General features: G+C 38.2%; 1 protein-coding gene across 3 annotated transcripts in view; it reads right to left on the minus strand.

Moving 5' to 3' along the window:
- Positions 1-9,798: 9,798 nt before the first annotated feature.
- LTBP1 (latent transforming growth factor beta binding protein 1) overlaps positions 9,799-26,758 on the minus strand; it is a 240,885-nt gene continuing 223,925 nt past the window's right edge. For 2 of the 3 annotated variants that reach the window (XM_058164191.1, XM_058164180.1), the window contains 2 exons: positions 19,422-19,544; positions 13,900-14,120 (listed from right to left, as the gene is read on the minus strand). In XM_058164191.1, coding sequence (XP_058020174.1) covers positions 13,915-14,120; positions 19,422-19,544 — 329 coding nt within the window. In that variant the 3' untranslated portion in view covers positions 13,900-13,914. Of the gene's footprint in view, positions 10,780-13,899; positions 14,121-19,421; positions 19,545-26,758 lie in introns of those variants that run through there. The other variant, XM_058164199.1, reaches the window with a different exon arrangement.

Below are 26,758 nucleotides of genomic sequence, written 5' to 3' on the forward strand. Positions count from 1 at the left end.
CCAACATAGGTATATAGCCCATACATGCATTCAATATCTTTTGGAATGTGGGCTTAGATTTTTTTAAAGACCAGACTTGCCTATTTTCACACAATTTCTTAATACATTTGTCTAAGCAACTAACGTCTTATGAATTCATCATTCAGATTTGTTTGTGGTATAGCTATGCCCCAGTTTCTTTATGGGATTTTAATTGTTTAATTGCAGCCTACATCTGTCTTAGGCCTATGTTACTAAGTATTGATCAACAATATTTAGTAATATAGGAGGGCAATTTCTTTTGTAGCCATAAGCTATGAATGTTTTCTTCTAAAGTTGAGGTTCCAACGTCTTCTGAAAGAAGAGAAAAGCAAAAGAGGAGGAACAGGATGAGTAATGGAGCTATACAGAGAAGGCTAGAAAAGCAATTAGTTTCCCAGACTGACCATAACTTTGATTAATTCAAGAATGCTAAGTAGGCAGTTCAGTGAGAAATAGTAGGAGAGTGGCTGAGACATTGTGCTCCTCAATCTGCTTCCAGTGGTTAAGTTCTCTGAATGAACCCATTTTCTGGGTTTGCACATTAATTAATTAATTAATTAATTACATACAGCAGGTTGGGTTTCTACACAAAACTCTTAAACATGTTTAAAGCTAATTTCCGATGTTGTACAAATACAGCCTTTAGTATGTTGTGTGTGGTTTGAATGGACCTGTTTGTGCAACTTCAGGCGGTTTGCTATCTGGTATCCAGATTGGCAGAATGGTGACCGGAGATAAAGAGAGTTGCTGTAGACTAAGTCAAAGTTTCCATCTTTTAGATCAGGATGGCCTCCACTTCTTGGTTTTCCCCATTTTCAGACAGTCTGATGTGAGGACTAAAACTGGAACATTTAGCCTACAAACATTTAGCCTATGTTCTAGTACTACTATAAATTGTAGTGTCTCTCCAAACTGGGACTCAGATTGAGTAAGTATAGAAAGATCCCTCTGAGCCTGCAATCTGCAATCAGAATCATGAGGGCGTGTAGGAGAGCCTTGATATTCTCGTATAATGTATTTTCCAGCAATATCAACTTATGAGAATAACATATGAGAGAATTGAGATGCTTGCCAGCAGAGAAAAAAAAGAACCCTCATATGAGGTACCGATAAAGGAAAAATCAGGCTCAAGAAATCAAGAAATCACGAAGTAAACAATACCCCAAATCAAGGAACTGCCAAACAAGCTAATAATAAACAGTCCAACCAAAAAGCTTCCAAGACCACTCCCACTGACACTAGAATATAAACTGAGAGCAAACCCCACCCCTTACTAGCGCTGATGATGTTACCTAGTTTGGGTAATGAAATGTCTGCAAGAAAACAACTAAGCACAGAGGGAACCATGATCAGTGAAATCTATGTAAGCTTCAGATACATACCCTTTGGGAATGGTTGACATATTTCAGTCTTCCTTGAGTTCCTGGCTCATGCCTGACTCACCAAGGCCCTGATTACAGAACGTTTGCTCCCTTTGTAAGATGATTCACTTTTGTGGATGAAAGACAAGGAAAGAACAACCTGGACTAAATGGGTCTCTGTGGCCTTCCTAGTGACTAACCAGGTAAACATTTTTTTTAAATGTCTGACAACTCTTTGCTTCTTGATAATGCTTAATGTCAAGGCCTAAATATAGGCCTGTCATCTTTTAATAAGGGACTTTAAAGCACTGGTTGAAACTCTGAACAAATTAAGCAGGTTCTCTTGCTTTCTTGTTTGGGAACTTCCTTCCCTGAATATATATATATATATCTTTATACAGGAGGAAAACCTCTCATAAATATATATATATCTCCCTCTTTTTTTCTTCTTTACCTTTTACGGTAATATTTTTCAGCAATCTTTGGCTAATGGAAAGGAATCTACACTATAAGACTACTACTATGGTACATTTTATGTTGCATTCATCTCCTGTAAAATTTTCCAATCTGAAAATATGAAATACAGGTATGGTATTCATAATCAACTTCAATTGCCTAATACAGGATGGATTTCAGTCCAGCCTGTGATTCCCTAATGCTCTCATTATTTGCGGACATTAAATGCTTTCAGAATGGTTAGAATAGAATAGAGCTGGAAGGGACCTTGGAGGTCTTCTAGTCCAGCCCCCTGCTCAATCAGGGAGAACCTATACTATTTTAGATAAGTGACTGTCTCTTCTTAAAAACCTCCGGTGATGGAGTGCCCACGATTTCTGAAGGCAACTTCTGTTCCAGCAATATTGTCCTCACTGTTAGGAAGTTTCTCCTTGATTGCAGGTTGCTTCTCTCCTTGATTATTTTCCATCCATTGTTTCTTGTATTGCCCACTAGTGCTTTGTAGAATAATTTGTGGTAGCCCCTCAAATCCTGGAATACTGCTATCATGTTGCCCCTAATTCTTCTTTTCTTTACACTAGCCAGACCCAAATCCTACAGCCATTCTTCATATGTTTTAGTGTTTGTCTGAACGCTTAAAGATATCCAGCCAATCATTGCTCATGCTTTGCCAGTCTGTCCTAGTGCAGAGAATGGCAGCCAATCCTGCTCACTTTTGTGGTATCACATTGGCCATTCAGTGGCATTCTACATAAAGCTTCAACATTAACTAGGATTGCTTTGCCCTCCCTTCAGATAAATCAAAACAAATACAGATAGTCCTTGACTTCCAACCATTTATTTAGTGACTGTTTGAAGATGTCTGGAACGAACTTCCCCCGGGACTTCGTCAACTTCCCGACCATCGGACCTTTCGCTGCGAGCTGAAGATGTATCTATTTCGTCGAGCAGGACTGGCATAGGATTTTAGAATTTTATATGTTACTATTGGGGTTTTAAATTTTAATTGGGTTTTATTGTTTATATATATTTTAAATTGGCCATATTTGATAGGTTTTTTAATTATGGTTTTAATATATTTATTATTATAGTTTTAGTTGGCTGTGAACCACCCTGAGTCCTCCGGGAGAAGGGCGGTATAAAAATTTGATTAAATGAATAAATAAAATAAATAATACAATGCTACTGAAAAAAGTGAGTTATGAACCGTTTTCATATTTACGATCATTGCAACATCACCATGGTCACATGATCAACATTTGGGCACTTGGCAACTTACATGTATTTATGACAGTTGCATTGTCCTAGAGCAGGGGTCTGCAAACTTGGCTCTTTTAAGACTTGTGGACTTCAACTCAGTCCACAGCTGGCTAAGGAACTCTGGGAGTTAAAGTCCACAAGTCTTAAAAGAGCCAAGTTTGCAGACCCCTGCTCTAGGGTCATGTGATCACCATCTGCAATCTTCCCAGCCAGTTTCCAATAAGCAAAGTCAATTGGGGGAAAGCCAGATTCACTTAACAACTGCAGTGATTTGGCTTAACAAACATGGCAAAAAGGTTGTAAAAAGGGATTCAACTTACTTAACAGCTATCTAGCTGTCTTGCTAACAGCTGTAATGGAAGTTTTGGGCTCAATTGGGGTCATATGTCGAGGATTATCTGTAGTATTTTAGCACTAGCACTAGCAATTAGACTGATACGCCGCTTCACAGTGCTTTACAGCCCTCTCTAAGCAGTTTACAGAGTCAGCATGTTGCCCCCAACAATATAGGTCCTCATTTTACCCACCTCGGAAGGATGGAAGGCTGAGTCAACCTTGAGCCAGTCAGGATCGAACTCCTGTCAAGTGACAGAATTAGCTTGCAATACTACTTTCTAACCACTGCGCCACCATGGCTCAGAACATTTTAATCTTCTTCTCTGCTGTATGTAGTCACAGTGCATACATTTGAGTATACACATGTGTGTGTTTGTGTGTGTGCACGTGTATAAACAAATGCACAATGAAGTCTTAAAAAGCTTATACTAGTATATTGAAACCTCAAATGTTTCCTGCTGCTACCAAATTTGGGGTGTGTAAACCCATGAAAGATGCATTCCAGAAAGCCCCGTAAAGTAGGATGCCGTAGTAAACTTTGTGAGAGTTTGCACAAAACAACCTTTACCTTTTCCCAGCACAGTAGCAATGACCACAATGTCATGGTATGAAGCAGATTAAATAACTTCCTTTCTTGGAATCCTTTGAAAACATTCTGGTCTGTCCTCGGACTTGTGAGTATGGGCCATCCACTTAAGAAAATGGTAGGACCAGTGGTGGGATTCAGCCAGTTCGTACCACTTCGGTTGTTAACTTTCTGAGCAGTTTGGTGAACTGGTTGTTGGAAGAAAGCATTAGGGCAGAGAACCAGTTGTTAAATTATTTGAATCCCACCACTGGGTAGGACCAGAGGTGGGTTTCAGCAGGTCCTGGAAACCGATTCTGGAGAACCGATTCTGGAAATTTTGAGTAGTTCGGAGAACCATTAGTAAAAATTCTGATTGGCCCCGCCCCCATTTATTCTCTGCCTCTTGAGTCCCAGCTGATTGGAAGGAAATGGGGATTTTGCAGTAACCTTCCCCTGCCATGCCCACCAAGCCACACCCACAGAACCAGTAGTAAAAAATGTTGAAACCCACCACTGGGTAGGACCCCTGTTCTCACAGTCCTTTGGAAACTTCTTTCCCCAAATCCATTTGAACGGCATCCGCAATTTAGGCAATTGGACAAATTTGGCTTCCTAAGGACCAGCGGTGTGGTTTGGAGGCAGCATTTCTCAGTGGCAGTGGCAATAGTGGGGCTGAAGTAGAGGCCTGAGGGTGGTGGCAGCTGGCTGAGACAGCTGAAGGTGCTGAGCTCCTACTTTATCCCTACCTCCAGCATTGCTACTGAGTGTTGCTGTGCAGGGTGAGCAAAAAGGCATAGATGCGGGGGAGGTGGGGAGGAGGGAATAGCCACAGTGGCTATAACTTCAGACATGGATCCATTTTGTCATGGTAATTTCAAATTGTCGCTGAACGAAGGCTGTAAGTTTGGAAGTGAGCCCAGAAATTCAGTTATATGTCATGCTGTCATTAAGCAGGTCACCGCATGACGGCACTTCAATTTGATGCTTTTTTTTGCAGCAACAGCAGTCATTAAGCAAACACTCTGATCGTTAAGTGCTGCAGTGGTTAAGCAAATCCATTATTTGCCATGGGCATTTTTTTGCCAGAAATAAATGGCAGTTTCCAGGGAAAAAAAGTTTATAAATCAGGATCACATGACTGCAAGACACTGCAAACAGTCATAAATACGGGTTGGTTGCCAAGCGCCCAAAATGTGATCATGTGTCTGCGGGGCGGGGTGGGGTGGGGTGGGGTGGGGTGGGGCGTGGAGATCTGGCTGGTGGAACTTTAAGTCTAGTTGACTTAAAGTTCCTGAGCTTAACTCATAGAATCATCTGTTACAACGTCCTTCCTGTTGAAGACTACTTCAGCTTCAATCATAACAATACACGAACACACAATAGATTTAAGCTTAATGTGCACTGCTCCGATCTTGATTGCAGAAAATATGACTTCAGAAACAGAGTTGTTAATGCTTGGAATAAACTACCTGACTCTGTGGTCTCTTCCCCAAATCCCCAAAGCTTTAACCAAAAACTGTCTACTATTGACCTCACCCCATTCCTAAGAGGTCTGTAAGGGGCATTCATAAGAGCACCAACGTGCCTACCGTTCCTGTCCTAATGTTCCCTTTGATTGTATACAATTTCATATAGTTATTACATACTTATGGTTATATATATGCTTATATATCGCATAGTTACTTCCTGCTTATGCTTATATATAATGTTCTGACAAATAAAATAAATAAATAAAAATAAATAAATAGTTATAAAGAGCCTTGGGCACGTCTGTTGTAATTTTGAATGGTTACTAAGTGTAAATTGTATTTATAAAACAGTCTGCAACATGTTCTCCAAATTTCTAAGATGTCTACTGGTCACATGAGAGAAGTGTAGAAGTATACAGAGACGGCCTTGTAATTAACTGAGGGGTGAAATGTAAAATTTGTTGCTACTGGTTCTGTGGGCCTGGCTTGATGGCTTGATGGGGTGGGGTGGGGTGGTAATGTGACTGGGTGGGCGTGGCCAATTTTTTTTTTTACTTTTAAAAGCATTTTTTCTTTCGGCTGAAGTTATAAAAAAAATGCTTTTAAAGGTCTCTGATGATCAGGCAACTCAGCTGGGATCGCCAGAGGAGCCTTTTAAAAGCATTTTTTCTACAACGTCTTCGGCCGAAGAGGTTGAGAAAAAACACTTTTAAAAGGTTCAGACGATCCCAGCTGAGCCATGCAATCATCAGAGGCTTTTTTTTAGCTTTTAAAAGTATTTTTTTTACTTTTTTACTTTTAACAATATTTTTTCAGCCAAAGAAAAAATGCTTTTAAAAGGGTTCTGATGATCCCAGCTGAGTTTCCTGATCGCCAGAACCCTTTAAAAGCATTTTTTACAACCTCTTTGGTTGAAGAGGTTAAGAAAAAACCTTTTAAAGCTTTTAAAAGGTTCAGACGATCCCAGCTGAGCCGTGCGATCATCAGAGGTTGTTTTTTTTTACTTTTAAAAGTATTTTTTCAGCCAAAGAAAAAATGCTTTTAGAAGTAAAAAAACAACAACCTCTGATGATCGTTTGGCTTAGCTGGGCATGTGGGTGGTGGGAGCAGGGATTTTTGCTACCGGTTCCCTGAACCACCCGTCGCCATCACTACTGGATCGGGCGATCTGGTCCTAACCGGGAGCATTTTACCCTTGAATTAACTGGGCTAAATTATGATTATGGATCTAAAAATGTGGCAAAATTTCTTCTCTCTTTTTTTCCTTCTCTGTAATCAGGGGATTTTGCCATGTCAGTTCAAGTACTATGGCGCCTGGAAACACTAGGTGCCCACAGGCACTTCCTGCTAATTTTAGAATTTATGAAACAATCCTAAAACAGTAGGTACTTCTGCAAATACCCCAATGCCAGTTTAATATGTTTTTGTTCTTCACTTAAGAAAAGTCAGGAAATTGGAGCATATGTATAATATGCAACACTATTCATTTATGAAACTGTGTGCCACATGATTTCAGTCAGGGCTGTAGTGGCACCTCAAGGCACTGCTAGGAAGTGCATAAATCTGACACAATGTCTACCCAGGCTTCAGTTGGACTATGGTGGCCTATAAAATTTCTATCAACTGATCAGTCAATCAATATTTCCTTTTTGTTGGCCCCTAGCTTTTTCAGTGCTCATTTCTGTTACAGAAAAAAAAACCACCACCCAGCTTACAATATACCTCTTAGTAAAGTGGATTTTTTTGAAAGGCATTAATAACTTTAATGAATGAAATGCACATTTCAAGAAATATACGCCTGTTTCCCAGATAAGTAGCTTGCACTCAGCATTATGACACAGCCAATCCTTGTTGTTTTTTAAAAAATGGCTTATAATTTGTGAATTATTAACCAGAATTAACCAGATGTATAAGATCCAAACTTATTGTCTTTGTATTAATGTTGGTTCTTTTCTTACACTCTCTGGAACAGTCCATGAAATTCTACCAAAAGTGATCCTTACTAGCAGAAATAAAAAGCTATTTTGTTTTCCCCTATTAAAAGGTAAAGGTATCCCTTGCATATATGTGCTAGTTGTTCCTGACTCTAGGGGGCGGTGCTCATCATTTCAAAGCCAAAGAGCCAGCGCTGTCTGAAAACATCTCTGGGGTCATATGGCTGGCATGACTAAACACCAAAGGTGCATGTTACCTTTCCACCAAAGGTGGTCCCTATTTTTCTACTTGCATTTTTTACGTGCTTTCGAACTGCTAGGTTGTCAGAAGCTGGGACAAGTAACGGGAGCTCACCCCATTATGCGGCACTAGGGATTCGAACCACTAAACTGCCAACCTTTCGATCAACAAGCTCAGCGTCTTAGCTACTGAGCCACTATTATCAGCTTTTATATCCCTCATCTGATCCCATCCAGTCTGAGAGAAGCCTTAAGAGGAGAAGTCTGAAAATGTTATTCCAGAATTCTCTTGTGGAGAACGTAAGTTGAAATATCACTTCTAGTTAAAGAAGGAACAAGTGGGATATAAATCAACCTGTCTTCTTAAACCTTTCAAATATGAAGGAATAGATGATCTCATTCTGTATCATGACATCTAGTTTTATAAACCACTGTATATGATCATCCTTTATTTTTATTTTTTTAGTGTAACTATTTGCTGCTATTGAATCCTATTATAATTAAACCGAGAGAACAAAAATGAAAGCATGTTCTTCCATTAACCCCACCATTATACCCCTCTCTTTTCTTGTATGTGCTTTAAAGATCAGTATAAAACTAGATATCAGTCATATCAATTTATCCAATTCTGAATTTCAGTACAAATCAATGGCTGTTTCTTATCTGACAGGACTGGGATACATACTCAGTATTATCCAGCCTGCAACATTATCAAGCTAGTTCTTCGTTCGCTTCCAGTATTATGTTTTCATGTCTTTCTGTCTGCCTAGCATCTGTTGCTTTCTATACTAGCTTAGTGTGAAAAATTGGAGATCTGAGCAGGAGAAACATTTATGAATACTCTGATCAGTTTTGCACAGATGAAGGGCTTACAGAAGAACAGTAGAAACTTTTTATCCATTGTTGCATTACTCCACTACCAAGACAATACTGTAAAGATCTAACATAGAACAATGTCCTTTTTGTATGCTGCCTTTCATGTGCTGATTGGACTTTTTGTTTATTATTCTCAACAAATGTAGCAACCAATTCCCTATTCATGGTGTAGTGTGAAAAGAAAGATCAAAGCACTTGCAAGGAAAGAATCTCACTTCAATTGAAGTCACACCAATGTTTCTAAACTGACTGTTACTTGATATTTTGTTTGGAGAGAAATCTTTTTCAAATATTTAAATACAGCACCATTTTCTAGACTTTGCAGCAGCCAGATATATATCTGGCATTACCCCTTTTTGTCTCTACTTCAAGGTCAAAAGAGATTTAAATGCTAGACGTTTTTATGGAATTGAAGCCGCAACTGTAAATGTTCCTGTTTGAAAAAGGTCTCATCAACTATGCATTCAAATTTGCTCATCTGGAAGTGAGCAATTTTAAGATGAATAGAATTTATTCTGAAATAAGTGGAACAGCCACTTAGGGCAGAGAAACTTCGTTTTCTCTTTGGCAAACTGTTTTATTGATTGGTTTTGGGTTTTTTTTTTTACAAACTATCTGGGATCTAAATTCTTGTTTTTCAAATTGGGTAGTCTTTCTAAATCTATTGCTTTGGGAAATGGGGTACTTTTAAAAATCTACATAGGTCTGAAGATGAGCTGTTTATGGAATGGATAAACATTCTACAATGCAGCTTTTTTTGGTAATATGTTGCGTGAATTTAGCCTTTGTAACTTATTTATAAACCATTATTTGTGGTTTAGTAATGGATGCACCTAATTGTAATCACACTTGAAACAAAGAATGGTTTCCAATTTTTTATCTCAGTGATAATTTGCATTTTACTTGCTGAATATTAGCGTTATTCTAATAATGAATGAGTCATCCATTTCAATGCCCAACTGTAGATTCTGAAATTGTGCATGAAACCACTCACCATATGCTAAGGTCTGCAAACTGCTCAATTTTCTGTATAGTGAATGAATCAGATTTCTTTTGAAAAACAGCTGTAGCCCACCTTTCCATCCAAATAGATTGACAAGGGATTAAATCTGCCATGATCATGAAAGTGCCATGAATGCCAAACCCTAGAAACACAAGCTGGTGAAGCTGACTACAGTAATCATTGTCACTTATTAATTACATCAATTACAATAAAAAGACATTAATGACAATAAAAATAAAGGGAATAAAATGACATTTTGGAAACACTTTTTTTTTTCTTTAAAAAACAGATTTTATTGAGCTTTAATATGTTAGGGTAACCAACGCAAGATCTGTGTTCAATTTATATATTACAATACAAACAGGAACTCCTCTAGCAGCTTTGAAACTTGGCAAGTCTGGCTGTAATGCACGGTAAGTGCAGTAAAAGGCCGTGTGAAGTACAAAAGGAATACAAAAGACTTCTCTCCATGGGCTGTACATTCTTTTAAAGAACAGTGCCTGCTCCACAGGGCAGTCATTTAGCAATTTTTAAAAGTCACTGGCCAATGTTCCAGACAAAGACGAACATTACTTTGTGTTTGGAAAATTGCTTAATCTTGCCATAGCTGGATCAAAAGCCGGGGGGGGGGGAAGCTTTGAAAGGAACATTAGGCAAAGATTTGCTAAATAAAGAAGGACTATAACGTTTTCACAACTAATTATATACCAAATAAATCAAGCAATAGTAAAAAAAACAAAAACAAATCAACCCCGCCCCCCAACAAAATAGAAACAAAACCCCAAACCCTTCTGTTCAAAATAACAGCATTTATTGCTTATTCCCATGAATTTCATTTATGAACACATAGTATATTTAATTACTTCTTCCACACAGGGAAATGTGTCCATTTGGTCTGCTGCTTTAGTGAAGATGATATATATTAAATCATCACCTTTCACTTTTAAGAAGATATTTTATTGCTTGTTTTTCATATATAGCCAACCTCTGGATTAGGCACATCCTTAACACAAGTTAAATATGCTTTTCTCTCTGTTGCCTTTTGTTTATACAGTGCAGAGTATACAGACTTAAAATCACAGGGCTCACTCCAGGTCACTTTCTGGGTCTGAGTTCAAGGGTGTGCAGTAGTTTGGCCTGTTCGAAGGGACAAAGCCCGGAAGACACACACATTTATAAGATCCTTCAGTATTGATGCATTTGGCGTTCTTACACAGAGACATCCTATTATTCAGTTCATTGCATTCATTCACATCTGGAAGAAAAGGTGAATAGGATCAGGTTTAGCACATTATGTTCAACCAGAGGATAGGTACAAGGGGAAAAAAATGATTGAGAAAATAAAATTAATATAACTATAAATCATCACAATTGATCTATGTACAAATTATGACACTTATAGTAAATACCACTGGTGGCAGGAAAAATACTACTGAAAGAACTGCAGAAAAAACAATTGCTACCAACTTGCCTTCCATTGAGGACCTGTATACTGCATGAGTCAAAAAGAGGGCTGTGAAAATATTTACAGACCCCTCACATCCTGGACATAAACTGTTTCAACTCCTACCCTCAAAACGATGCTATAGAGCACTGCACACCAGCACAACTAGACACAAGAACAGTTTTTCCCCCGAATGCCATCACTGCTAAACAAATAATTCCCTCAACACTGTCGAACTATTTACTAAGTCTGCACTACTATTAATCTTCTCCTGGTTCCTATCACCCATCTCCTCCCACTTATGACTGTAACCATGTTGCTTGTATCCTTAAGATTTATATTGATATTGTTTCCTGATTGCTTATTTGTACCCTATGACTATCATTAAGTGTTGTACCTTATGATTCTTGATGAACGTTATCTTTAATGTACACTGAGAGCATATACACCAAAGACAAATTCCTTGTGTGTCCAATCACACTTGGCCAATAAAAAATTATTCTATTCTATTCTATTCTATTCTATTCTATTCTATTCTTAATGTATGCTGGTTGAGTCTCTAACAGATACTGATGGAAATGGAAATTTAATACATACATGCTTGGCATCCAAATGCACAGCAACACTTGGAAGGCATGAAGGCATAATAGGGCATACTTTGGGTTCCTTAAATTAAGGAATGGCACTTTATGGGACTCAGGAAGCATGCCTTTGGAATACTTGACCTGGAGATTAGATTAATCCCAGCCTATTGGCTTTCTGAAAAGACCTGGTTGTTTGCAACCACATGGGGTTGGAAGTTAGCAATCCTCAGTTTTTGTTGTGCTTTGAGATGTTTCCTCAGCTGCAGTTCTTAATTTTTTTGTAAATTAATAAATGTTACCTTTATAGTTATTTCTATTGTTGTTTTAATTTTAAAATCTGTTTGCTGTCGAGAATTGCTTTGGCAAAAGGGCAGGCACACAATGGAAAATACACCAGGCAGTTTGCATAGTTGCATTCAGAGATACTTGCTTTCAATGTGTATTCTACATTGTGTGTCTGCTTGCTCTCTTGTAATCCCTTACTCTCCAACCTCTCTGCTCTGCAAGGGTTAAAAAAAGAAAAATATCAGATCAAGGATAGGACAACATATGACTGTAATGGTGACCATGTGACTAAGGGACACTGCAAAGGTTGTAAATGAAGGTTTTAGTTATAAAGTTATTTTTTCTCCATTGACATAACTTCAAATGGTCACTGAATGAAGCAGTCACAAAGTGATGACTATCTGTAAATATTTGGGTTGAACTTTTTTTCTCCTGGCCAGAGTTATATGGAGTTAAACAAAATTTTAATAAAATAAGTCTGTTTTAAAACTGAAGATGTCAGAACCAGGTACCCTTGGAAAGGGATAAGCTATTGTTTTCTTAGACAATTCTTGTACAATCAGTTGTCTGCAGTGTGATATCTCTCTGGGCCACCTGACACTCACGCTGAAAGATATTAGTGCAATTTTCTATCTTTGAAGTTTATGGGAACTGTCTGGGTATAAACAGTGCAATCCATTCTTACCAACACATGTCATTTTGGTCATGTCCAAATGGTAGCCATCAAAACAGTCACAGGTATATCCTTCCTGCACCCTGACACAACGTCCATTTTCACATCCATTCAGAATTCCACATTCTTCAGCTTGTAATTCCTCAACACTGTCGAACTATTTACTAAGTCTGCACTACTATTAATCTTCTCCTGGTTCCTATCACCCATCTCCTCCCACTTATGACTGTAACCATGTTGCTTGTATCCTTAAGATTTATATTGATATTGTTTCCTGATTGCTTATTTGTACCCTATGACTATCATTAAGTGTTGTACCTTATGATTCTTGATGAACGTTATCTTTTATGTACACTGAGAGCATATACACCAAAGACAAATTCCTTGTGTGTCCAATCACACTTGGCCAATAAAAAATTATTCTATTCTATTCTATTCTATTCTTAATGTATGCTGGTTGAGTCTCTAACAGATACTGATGGAAATGGAAATTTAATACATACATGCTTGGCATCCAAATGCACAGCAACACTTGGAAGGCATGAAGGCATAATAGGGCATACTTTGGGTTCCTTAAATTAAGGAATGGCACTTTATGGGACTCAGGAAGCATGCCTTTGGAATACTTGACCTGGAGATTAGATTAATCCCAGCCTATTGGCTTTCTGAAAAGACCTGGTTGTTTGCAACCACATGGGGTTGGAAGTTAGCAATCCTCAGTTTTTGTTGTGCTTTGAGATGTTTCCTCAGCTGCAGTTCTTAATTTTTTTGTAAATTAATAAATGTTACCTTTATAGTTATTTCTATTGTTGTTTTAATTTTAAAATCTGTTTGCTGTCGAGAATTGCTTTGGCAAAAGGGCAGGCACACAATGGAAAATACACCAGGCAGTTTGCATAGTTGCATTCAGAGATACTTGCTTTCAATGTGTATTCTACATTGTGTGTCTGCTTGCTCTCTTGTAATCCCTTACTCTCCAACCTCTCTGCTCTGCAAGGGTTAAAAAAAGAAAAATATCAGATCAAGGATAGGACAACATATGACTGTAATGGTGACCATGTGACTAAGGGACACTGCAAAGGTTGTAAATGAAGGTTTTAGTTATAAAGTTATTTTTTCTCCATTGACATAACTTCAAATGGTCACTGAATGAAGCAGTCACAAAGTGATGACTATCTGTAAATATTTGGGTTGAACTTTTTTTCTCCTGGCCAGAGTTATATGGAGTTAAACAAAATTTTAATAAAATAAGTCTGTTTTAAAACTGAAGATGTCAGAACCAGGTACCCTTGGAAAGGGATAAGCTATTGTTTTCTTAGACAATTCTTGTACAATCAGTTGTCTGCAGTGTGATATCTCTCTGGGCCACCTGACACTCACGCTGAAAGATATTAGTGCAATTTTCTATCTTTGAAGTTTATGGGAACTGTCTGGGTATAAACAGTGCAATCCATTCTTACCAACACATGTCATTTTGGTCATGTCCAAATGGTAGCCATCAAAACAGTCACAGGTATATCCTTCCTGCACCCTGACACAACGTCCATTTTCACATCCATTCAGAATTCCACATTCTTCAGCTTGTAATTCCTCAAAGCTATTCAGGAAACCTGGATTTAAAAAACAAAAAAAGAATTATGGAGGTAAACACACAAATTAGTACTTGTGCTCATTCAAAGTGCTTCTTTGGTGGAAGGGGTTTTCCCCGCCGCCTTGAAAGAGGCGGTGGTGAGACCTCTCCTCAAGAAGCCTTCCCTGGACCCAGCTATTTTGGGAAATTATCGTCCAGTCTCCAACCTTCGCTTTGTGGCGAAGGTTGTAGAGAGTGTGGTTGCATGGCAGCTCCCCTGGCACCTGGAGGAAGCAGTCTATCTAGACCCGTTCCAGTCCGGCTTCCGACCCGGTTATAGCACGGAGACGGCTTTGGTCGCGTTGGTGGATGACCTCTGGAGGGACAGGGACAGGGGTTGCTCCTCTGCCTTGGTCCTATTAGATCTCTCAGTGGCTTTTGATACCATCGACCATGGTATCCTGCTGCACCGGTTGGAGGGATTGGGAGTGGGGGGCACCATTTATCGGTGGTTCTCCTCCTATCTCTCTGACCGGTCGCAGACGGTGTTGACAGAGGGGCAGAGGTCGTCCTCGAGGCGCCTCACTTGTGGGGTGCCTCAGGGGTCGATTCTCTCGCCCACCTTGTTCAACATCTATATGAAGCCGCTGGGTGAGGTCATCAGTGGTTTTGGGGTGAGTTATCATCTGTACGCTGATGATACTCAGCTGTACTTTTCCATCCCGGACCACCCCAACGAAGCGGTCGAAGTGCTGTCCCGGTGTTTGGAAGCTGTACCGGTTTGGATGGGGAGAAACAGACTCAAGCTCAATCCCTCCAAGACGGAGTGGATGCCGGCACCCCGGTACAGTCAGCTGCATCCGCAGCTGACTGTTGGTGGCGAGTTAGTGGCCCCAAAGGAGGTGGTTCGCAACTTGGATGTCCTCCTGGATGGACGGCTGTCTTTTGATGAACATCTGGCGGCCGTCTCCAGGAGGGCTTTTTACCAAATTCGCTTGGTCCACCAGTTGCGTCCCTTCCTTGACCGGGATGCCTTATGCACGGTCACTCACGCTCTGGTTACGTCTAGGTTGGATTACTGCAATGCTCTCTACATGGGGCTGCCCTTGAGGTGCACCCAGAGGCTGCAGTTAGTCCAGAATGAGGCTGCGCGAGTAGTAACGGGAGCCGTTCGTGGCTCCCATGTAACACCACTGCTCCGTAGTCTATACTGGCTTCCTGTGGTTTTTCGGGTGCGCTTCAAGATTTTGGTTACCACCTTTAAAGCGCTCCATGGCTTAGGACCCGGGTACTTACGAGACCGCCTGCTGTTACCCTTTGCCTCCCACCGACCCGTACGCTCTCACAGAGAGGGTCTCCTCAGGGTGCCGTCTGCCAAACAGTGTCGGCTGGCGGCCCCCAGGAGTAGGGCCTTCTCTGTGTGGGCGGCGACGCTCTGGAACGAACTTCCCCCTGGCCTACGTCAAGTGCCTGATCTTCGGACCTTCCGTCGTGAGCTTAAAACACATTTATTCCTTCAAGCGGGACTGGCATAATAGTGTGGAATTTTAATTTCGGGGTTTTGTTAATATTTTAAAATTTAAAATTTTAATTTTAATTATCAGCCTTTATAATTCTGCTATGTTTTAACTGTGGTTTTAATTGTATATATTTTGTGTTTTTACTTCTGGCTGTACACCGCCCTGAGTCCTTCGGGAGAAGGGCGGTATAAAAATTTAATAAATAAATAAATAAATAAATAAATAAATAAATAAATAAAAAGAACTAAGTGCTTCTCTAGCACAAAGTCAGAAGTTATGAAGTTGGGCGTGCAAGATTGATTTTAGCCTTTTCATGTAGACCAGACAGGAAACACAAACAGATAAACTAATTCTACTTTACTGTAAAGCTACGTTAACAGAACCTTGCAAGTCTAAAAGTATAATTCTCCCCCATCACTTTTATAGCCCAAGAACTAAGGAATAGTCCCTTCTGAGTCTCTTGCTTCTCCCACTATGCAGCTGTGGTCTCTGTTGTCTCTTATCTGACTATTCCTTAGGGTCCTTGAGTGGCTCAGGCTGCTAATGCAGTCTGTTATTAACAGCAGCTGCCTGCAATTACTGCAGGTTCTAGTCCCACCAGGCCCAAGGTTGACTCAGCCTTCCATCCTTTATAAGGTAGGTAAAATGAGGACCCAGATTGTTGGGGGCAATAAGTTGACTTTGTATATAAATATACAAATAGAATGAAGACTATTGCTAACATAGTGTAAGCCGCCCTGAGTCTTCGGAGAAGGGCGGGATATAAATGTAAATAAAAAAAAAAAGATCTCTCCAAAGATCTTTCTTACAACCATATATTAGAGACACTGACGAGGTTAGTGATGAAAGGACAAACAAAGCAGAGGAAATGCATTAACGAAGCCTATAATAAGTAGGAAAAAACAGCATCAATTGATAGACAGCCTTGTTACTTGGCAGAATAGGGCTTGCAATGTAGGCAAGATGATTTTTTGCTGGCATACTTTTTTGTTGGTTCAAGATTGGCAGATGGCATTTTAACACAGCTATGAGGAAGAATCTTTAGCGTAGATCTTTTTCAGAAGCAATAGCATAACTGAAGAAAACAGCAGATGGCAGCCAAGCACAAGCTAAAAGTACTTTGGGGGAAAACCTGAGATCTAAGAACTTTGTAGAATTTGATTGGTTGAAGAAGGAACAATTCCATGAGGTCATTTTTGAAGAGTACTCTCTGAATAGGGGTGATTTCTAAGTATGGCTGGTGGGGGGGTGGGAGACACACACCATCCCTTTGTTTGCTGGCTGGGAGGGGAACAGCAGTTGGCATTTTAAATAATAAACCTTATCTAAAAAAAACAAGTTACCACAGCTGGTTAAGATATACAAAATCATTTTGATAACATGCAGCTGATTACTAAGATAAACATATGCATTGAAATTATAATGAGTTTCTATACTACAGGATTCTACAGGAGAACAATGTACGTAAGATTATATTTATTCCACTAACTATGCACAAAAAATTAATGGTCCTTATATTTCCTGGGTAGCAAATTGTAGCAATTATAATATAGGATTTTTAAAAACATCAGTGAATGATGTTGACTGAAAGAAATGTAACTTTAATTGTAGAAGGATGTAGACCTTACTGAAAAATGAGTGATTGCCCATTCAGTCTGTGAAGTACATTGAGAGTTGTTTAGGATGACAGTGATGAAAGAGGAGTAGGCAGGAACAAAGGTGCTACTGTAAGTCTCTTTACATATAGAATAATCCAAAGTCCTTAGCAAATAATGATATATAACAGAACAACAGAATAACAGAGTTGGAAGGAAGATCTTCTAGTCCAATCCCCTGCTGAAGCAGGGAACCCTATACCATTCCAGACAAGTGGCTGTCCAGACTCTTCTTAAAAGCTTCTAGTGATGGAGCACCGACAACTTCTGAAGACAAACTATTGCACTGGTTCATTGTTCTCACTGTCAGAAAGTTTCTCCTTAATTCCAGGTTGCTTCTCTCCTTGATTAGTTTCCATCCATTGCTTTTTGCCTTGCATATAGCATGGTGATGTTTTCCCCTCCACCCACAAAATTCAGCCTCCCACCCACAAAATTCTAAACTAGAGATCCCCAGGATAATCTTCAGGAAAATTCTACAGAACATCCAATATTCTTCTGTTTTCAGGTTTAAAGTTCCAGAACTGATAACCTAAGGTAACGTGAAATAACATCATTTATGCAAAACAAAAACTGCAGTGCAGTCAACAACCCTGGATAGAATGCATTTTAGTAAGATATCATCTTTTCTGACATAGGAAAATCAAGAGAAATTCCCCTAAACGGACATTATTTTGCTGGCTCTGGTCAAAATGAAAACATTGGATGTTACTACATTTCATGGCCACTAATTCAACAGGTTAATTGTGCTTTGAGATGAAAAGGCTACTCCTAAGGATGCTGTTTGTATATGAGAGATAAGTGCTCTTTTCCAGTTTCCACAAGTCTTGTAAAGTATTGGTATATATAGATGGATAATACTCCTTGAGCCAAACGTTCAAGAAATGTTAATGTAATTTCTGTGCTATCCCCACCCATCACTGTCAGGGATAGTCTATCAGACCAGGATACGTAAGCCACGTGTAAGAAATATAGCAGAAAAGGTGGTCAATTTTGGTGAGATTTTTTCTTATACAAATTGTTCATCGTAGCTTGATGCCAATGCCAATATTGTACATTCTGACTCCTAAAATTTTTGTTTTATTATTCCCAATCTTCTCTTTCTAGGTTTGAGCAGAGGCCAACTGTGATTTGGGTGCTTCTCTCAGATGATATTTCAGTCTGCAGGCCACAGACCACTATCCTCTGGCTGAAATTTAGCAAAATTGGTAATCCAGTCTGTTTCACTGTATTGCATTAGACAGTATTGCTTTATGCAATATGTACTGCTTTATGCCCGTCTTGAATTTTCTTTTAAAAGCTGAAGAGGTAAATTTGAGCCTTTGTGAGGAAGTGTTTAAGACGGGCACTAGGGAGGCCCAGATTCAACTTTAGAAAGCAACCAATTGAGAAACCTTGGACTAGTCTTCCGTCTCAGCCCAACATACATCAGAGTGGTTTTTATGGGGATAAAAGGGAGGAGGGATTGTTATTTATCCTGCTTTAAATGAAAGGCAGGATATAAATCTAACAAATAAATAGATAAGTAGCTGTCAAATTATCAACCACTGTGAAGTTAGCCCCTCAAGAATATCTCCTTTTAACTCTGAAAGTAGTTCAGTTATTGCTATAGAATCTCGGAGGTGTATCATAGCCTAAAGGAGATCTGGCAAGGTTTCTAAGCCTTTTATTTCACAGCTGTGTATTAGACCAAGTATTAAATTTGAATTAATGGCACTGAAAAAGTCTGCACTTGTATAGTACACTAGAAAGCATGTTTCTTTACAACAGCTAACATGGTCTGTTCCAAAGGCACAGTTGTCTGACAACAAGAACACTGAATATTCATATGAATTTAAATGCTTGGATTGTCACACTTATGTGCTTACTTTTAAGAAATGTTGGAAAGCTATCTGTCTGAGATGGTGTAGGGTTTCCTGCCTGGGCAGGGGGTTGGACTAGAAGGCCTGAAGGTCCCTTCCAACTCTGTTGTTATTATTATTATTATTACTTCACTTTATTGAAATAAAAATGTGTTATAGTTTGAACCTCCTAATGAATACTTTTCAAAACAAATGTATCACCCACAATAAGCTTAGAAAACATGCAACTCTTTGAATATTGTGAATTCTAAGAAGAAATAAATAATTTATACATTCTTAGACTTAAGGGGTAAAGGTTGCTTACGGTCTTCCATGAAATATGGATCAGTTTCTGAAGTGTAATGTTCCTGTTCAAAGTCAACCAAGGCGTCTTGTCCGTATGGCCGGGATCCAGGAACAGGAATGTTGCATAGCTGGGCATAGTCCTCTGGAAAGAAAGACATAAAAGTAGAATGTACAGGTAGTCCTCGACTTATAACAGCCATGGAGATGCTGAAACATGTGGGAAACGCCGTAAGTCATTTTTTTCAGTGCTATTGTAACTTTGGCCACTAACAGAATGGTTCTAAGTCAAGGACTACCTCTATGCTCTCTATCTCCCTTTACAAATTTGACTACCTTCTTTTTAGTTCTTATTGGTTTGTGACTTCCCTCCCCACAAATTGTTGGTATATTTGACAACAGCCTCTGATTTTTATGCCACTATAAACATAGATTGCTGGTTCAAATTAGTGACAAACTTTGGTTTGCAAAAAAATAAAAAGAAACGAATTAAGCAGACTATAAAAAAGGAAAATGACTTCATTATGTATGAAATAGCCAGTATATTAGAAACATGGTCTACTAGGAAAGAAAAAGATCTTGATGGATGTTTCTATGTACCATTAAAAAAACCTGAGTGATTATCCAGCCAAATATTTCATCAATACAACATAGTTTTGCATGGAATACTTTACCAAGGGAATTACATACATTTAAAAAGAACCTTCAGCATAGAAGAACAGCCAGTATAAAGGAAAGCTGGAATGAAAATATCTGAATGAAAGCCAAGAACAAGCTCATTTTGTAATTTTGGGATCAAAAGCAGAGAAATACATTGGTACTTTCCTAATCATGCATGATTTTCAGTAAAACAGCTTTTGCTCCAAATACTTTTCTGTTTGCACAACTGGCTTTTGTATTTCTCAGGGCTGGACATTTATAATGATTGATTTTGCTGTTTTTGTCTCTTACTAACTTAAAGAACATAACTTGTAGCAATATAAGCAATGAACTATTCCAATAAAATAAACTGAGTATAAATATTTCCACAATAGCTGAAGTGGGTATAACTTTTTGCAGCTTTCCCTTCTACATGGACTAGCCTAGATTATCTAACCTGGATGACAAAGAACCTGATTTATAAGTATTATGAAACAGGAGATGTTGGGAGGGAAATATCTGATATAAAAGTATCAGAATAAAAATAAAAATGTGAGCATGTTAAATGTAAGGCCATGTGATTCACTTAATAATCATATGATTCACTTAACAACCATAGTGATTTCTGAATGTTGTGATCAAAATAGCTGTAAAATTTTATCTGGCTATGTGATGATTTGCTTAACAACTGCATCATTTAGTTACAGAAGTTTTAGTCCCAACGTTGATTTGTAAGTCAAAGACTACCCATGTAGACTAATGATCTGATCTGGCAGTTGTCTGTAATTAGGCGTTGAGTTTGTATTGTTGATCTGTTTCAAGCAGGATCTCTTAAGCTGTTGCCTGATTTTCTTCTCAACAATCTTCCACATCCTTTGCAAGCTTAGAGGCTGAATGAAAATTGTCCAGAATTTTTGGGTCCAGTGATGGTTTGTGGATGAGCTATTATTATTTTCTGAATATTATTTTATTTATCTATTGTGGGAGAATATTACTTTTTAGCAAACTAATCAAAGACAGTAGAAGAATATCCACAACACAGCATTTGAAAATAATAATCCAAATGCTTATTCAGTTGATTAATGCCATGTGGGTGATACCACTGAACTCTGTCAGTGTAAAAATAACTTCAAGCATCTTTGATTTTTCTCTCTTAAGTGCCACCTGCTTATTTCTTATTTTACTTAGTGACAAATGAATTCAGAGAAGGTACAAAAAATGTCAAAACTTCCATGTACTTAGTGATGTACACAGTTCTTGCACTAATAATTATTGAGCCATTTTTTCAAATATGCTGCAGCAAATGTTACTATTTTAGAAATAACGTATCTTGATTGCTAAATGCACTAAATTTACGCTAACAAAATATGTGTTGTCCCTGAAAATAAATCTTTAAACTCTAGCTACAAATCTTTTGTATCTTTTTGCAATCTGGTAGCTTTATGAAAAGAAAAGTACAATTTATATTTTTAAACATTATTTATTTTTCCTCCAACAATTGCAATGTAACTTTCTTAACAAAGGAGCCAAGTAATTCTTCAACAGCATTTCCACAGCCAACAGTTTAATTGCAAATGTAATATGGCATAATAAAGCATTTGTTGAGCCAGTTACATCTATCATCCTGATCAAAGATTTTGGATCTCAAGTATTTATTTATTCAGCTGTGCTTATGTGGAATTGCATCATCTAGAACAAAAACTATTAAGGTTTTTTTCTTTTTCACTGAAACAAGCAAAGACGCTACTTAAGGGATGGAATGTATTATTTTATGTGATTATTTTTCAGAAGCATCTATTATTTTGGCCAGACTATCACTATATTCAACTAGAAGGGCTTGTTTATTAGATATCTCTGCCAAGATTTTAGTAGGTGACTGCACCCAGCTGACTTTGGAAACTAAGTAAAGCTGGCCCTAGTTAACGGGTGGTTGTCATTACTGGGGCAGGGTGTTTGACCAGCTTTAGTTGGTGTGCCAGCAGATGCCCTTCCTGGAATGTGATGCATTCTCTTAATTGTTTTCTATTAGTTATTGCAATTAGCTTTACATGGGACTTCCTTTGAAGACCATCTGGCAATGTAATAGGTAGTTCCTAGAATTTCTTTGATTCGTTTACAGTGAGTTAATTAAGATGAAGTCTCTTTGTAATGCTTTTTCCCAGATGACTCCCAACTTTGAATGAATTGCCTTTTAGATATAATTTGTCAACTGATTCGCCCCCAGCTTTCCCACAATATCTCGCAAAAACTGACCCAACCAGTAGGTCAAGACAGAAGGAATCTGTTAAAAATCCTACTCCAAATGAGATCAGCAAGTGAAGATAAAAGAATGCATTGCTTCTTGATTTAAGCTGTAGAACACAAATCTTCCCGAGATTAATCTGACACTCTCCTTGACAATTTTCCAGACTATCTTGAAGACTGAACAGTTCTGTAGAGTTTTTAAGGAGGATAATGATGCATTTGTTGGGCTGGGCTGATTTTTGTTAATATTTGCATTATTTTGTAAGCTGTGGTGAGTTTTTGAAAGTCAGTTTATATAATATAAATAAATACATTTATCAGAATGTCTTCTCTCAATCTATGTATCTATTATCCTTATAAAATGACACAACCTGGGCTACTCTGGAGAGTGTGTAGGAGCAAACAAATCAAAATAGCAACCTCTCATTAGTTAGTCAAAAGAGCAATATTTGCAATTGTAACAGCAAACAAGCAACCAATAAAACTCCGGTTGTTTAATCCTTGTGTATCCAAAGGTCTTCAAAATAAAACAGTTTTGAGAGCTTTTTTGAACTCAGCAAAATTAGTGGCTATAGCAGTTTCAGATGAATCATGTTCCACAGAGCAGGGACTGCTACTAAAAACACCCGTCTCCAATATTTCCTGATCTCCAGAGTGAATTCTCCTTCAATGTTCAAAGAAATAGCTCAGGCTGGTAAGGCCTGTTATTAAGAACTCAGAAGCCTGCAATTACTGCAGGTTCAAGCCCGGCCCAAGGTTGACTCAGCCTTCCATCCTTTATAAGGTAGGTAAAATGAGGACCCAGATTGTTGGGGGGCAATAAGTTGACTTTGTAAAAATATACAAATAGAATGAGACTATTGCCTTATACACTGTAAGCCGCCCTGAGTCTTCGGAGAAGGGCGGGGTATAAATGTAAACAAAACAAACAAAAAAAATTGAACTGTACTTGGCAAGGATATCCCCAGTGCAGTCATGCCATATAGGGCATATACTGTAGGCAAACACCAGCGCTCTGAATTGAATTAGAACCATAATGGCTGTGTAAACAATTTAATCTCAAATATAGCTAACATAGTACTTTTGAGAGTTGCTTAAAGTTTCCATTTCCATTTAAAGTATGTTCCATATCCAACAATTGTGGCATTTTTAGAATAGAATATATTCTATTCTAAAATTTAATTTCTTTAAATTTTAATTTATTTTAATTCATTATTAAAATTTAAAATATTCTGTTTTCTATTTAGAATATAATATATCTATATTCTCTATTCTATTCTATTCTATTCTATTCTATTCTATTCTATTCTATTCTATTCTATTCTATTCCATTCCATTCCATCCCTATTCTATTCTATTCTATTCTATTCTATTCTATTCTATTCTATTCTATTCTATTCTATTCTATTCTATTCTATTCTATTCTATTCTATTCTATTCTATTCTATTCTATTCTATTCTATTCTATTCTATTCTATTCTATTCTATTCTTATTCTATTCTATTTTATAGAATGGCATTTTCCTGACTTTTGATATGTCTGGTAGGAGGAAACGTAGTTTTAGCTTCAACCATGAACCAGAAGTCTTCAGCCAAACATCCGACTGCAGTTATTTTCACAAATCAATTAAAAATGCAACTTCCTTGCACTCTGTATTCATTAACTGCAGAATTACAATTCTGTATTGATACTATTCCTCATCACAACTGAATTTAGTTTTGAGACTGGACAAATAGGCTATAGTTCCCCACTGCCTCTCCTCCCCCCCCACCCTTTTTGTGTATTCATTGGACATCCCCATTTGTCACTTAATTTTGCACAAACTACTGAATGTTGAAGGTATATTGTTGTTTTGCAGAAAAAGAAAAACTCAAGTTAATAACCTTTCAATAGGGTAAATATTTTAATAGCAATAGCACTTAGCCTTATATACCGCTTCACAGTGCTTTACAGCCCTCTCTAAGCAATTTATAGAGTCAGCATATTTACCCCAACAATAAGGGGCCTCATTTTACCAACTTTGGAAGGTTAGAAGGCTGAGTCAATCTTGAGCCAGTGAGAATTGAACTGCAGTCAGCTGGCAGTCAGGACAAGTAGCCTGCAGTTCTGCATTCGAACCACTGTGTCACCACAGGTCATATTTAAAAAACTTTAAATATTAAAAAAAACTTGTTTTTAATTAAATATTTAAAAAACTGTTTTAAAAACTGACTTTTAAAAAAGTAAACAAGCTTCCCCTAGCTAAAAATCCTGGCTTGGTCCTGTCCCATCTAGTAACATGTTTTCCTAGCTCCCAAACGTCAAAACAATACTATAGAATAGAATAGAATTTTATTGGCCAAGTGTGATTGGACACACAATTGGACACTATAAATTAAAGTGTACCAATGGGATAAAAAGATTTCCTGCTCTAGGCACAGTGAGTTTTTCCCCTGCTGTACTCTGCCAAAAATTAAACGTTCAGGGTATTCCTTATTTTGTCCAACTTATTTTAGCCACTCTAATTACTGACTACAAGTCTAAAAGACTTCTTTTACCTTAGTGTGCTCTTCAAGTTCACAGCATAGTCTCTCTATTGAGAGAATCAGGGGTGGGCTTCAAAAACTTTAGCAAGGGGTTCTCTGTTCAGTTGCTGTGTGGGCGTGGCCATGGTGAGCATGGCCTAGTCAGCTTTCTGCACCATGATGGGGGAGGGACTTTTTGCTGTCCCCGGGCTCTGGAGGCTTTCCTTGAGCTTCCGGAAGGGCGAAAACAGCCTCCCCAGGCTCTGGAGGCCAGAAATGGGCCCCCGTTTTCAGCCTTTTTGAACTTCCAGTAGGCTCATTTTTCATCCTCCCCTAGCTTCCGCACATGTCCTGCACTTATCTGCATCTAAAACGGGCTGCATGGGGTCTCCTGGGACAGGAGGAGTGGGCGGGGCCAGCCAGGAGTGGGATTTGTGGGTTCTCCGAACTGCACAGAATCTTAGCTAGAGCTTCTCCTGAACCCCTGCGAACCCCCATCAGCCCATCCCTGGAGATGCTAAACCAAATAATCTGATGGTCCTTAAATGCCTTGCTCCAGTCCAGACCATAAGGCATGCTCTTAATCCGAATGAGTTTTCTTCTTCTTTATGATTATGTCCAACAGTTATGTGGATAAAATATAGATTTATAAACACTTATTTCTTGCGTAAGGAGCAAAAGGCCAGAGTGATGTGGAAAAAATATGGGCAGGATAATAATGAGATGTTCCCCAAGCAGTTTTCCTGAGCTAAGGATGCAATAAGTTATTCAAGTTATGAATAACTGACTACTGTTAAACTTACTTTAATAATACTCCAAATCAAGCCACCTCAATTTGTGTAATGATATGGTCAAGTCTGCTGAGGAGATAACTTCACATCTGTGATTTTAGCAGACATTCTCTTGCACTTCTAAGAATATCTTGTGGCGCTATAGACTAGGAATAATGCTTTTAAATTCTATAAAAAATCTGAGATTCTAAAGCAAGATTTATCCTGAACAGAACATTCTGCACTGTGGCAGAACAGTGGCGTTCTCAGAACTATTCTATGCTAAGTAAGTAGTTTACATCTTATGACTATTGAGGATAATTCATCAAGTCTTCATACAAAGACCCTTACCATTTTCTAAAGCAGCTGGGTTTTAAGTACAGTAGTGCAACTTTTGTATGTTTTTATGAATGAGTGCTCCAAACTATTTCTAGAATAGTCATGGGAAGAGAAAATAGTATATAGCATCAAGCTGATCTTGCAGATAAACAAACTCAATTAACAAATCAGTTGGCAAAACCAGCACATCATCGCTATTGTAGGGCTATATTCATTCTAACATGTCAGATGGCCTAAATTACACATTCCAGTTACCCCCAGCAACATCTATCAAAGGAAGTATTTTGTGAGCTTGAGTCAGAAAGAAAACTGAAAGTTAATCTTAAATATTTCTATAAATATTTTACCTTTATTCCTGGCATACAATGCCACTTGAGATGCATATTAGTCAGCCTCTGTTTATTTATTTTCAGGCATAACTACTTTATTATGTTTTGCCCCTAATGCAAGAATCTTCCCAGACTAGCATCTCTTTCATGGGAACTATTAGATAAGGTTACAAGGAATTCAGGGAGGGCTGGTTCTGGCCCTTTTACAGTTGTGCAGTGACTTTAGACTATTTTTGAACTTCATCCTTTCTTAGTGCCAGGCTAGATGTTTCCCAACATCAACGTTCATAACAAAAATCTTGGTTTTTTTCACATCTAACCATCACCCACTATTTATACGAACATATATTTTCTTCTTAATGTGAAAAACAAACATCTTCCTGTGGCCTTTCGATCAGTATTTATTTGCTTCCCAAATAAATATATTTTAACATATATTTATCAGCTTAATAATAATTGATAATGTTTACATATACTGACTGACTCTGAAGCATTATTCTCCATAACACTTGGATTTTTCACCGAAAAGTTTCC

Source organism: Ahaetulla prasina, chromosome 1, assembly GCF_028640845.1.
Source record: "Ahaetulla prasina isolate Xishuangbanna chromosome 1, ASM2864084v1, whole genome shotgun sequence".
Classification (NCBI taxonomy): domain Eukaryota; kingdom Metazoa; phylum Chordata; class Lepidosauria; order Squamata; family Colubridae; genus Ahaetulla; species Ahaetulla prasina.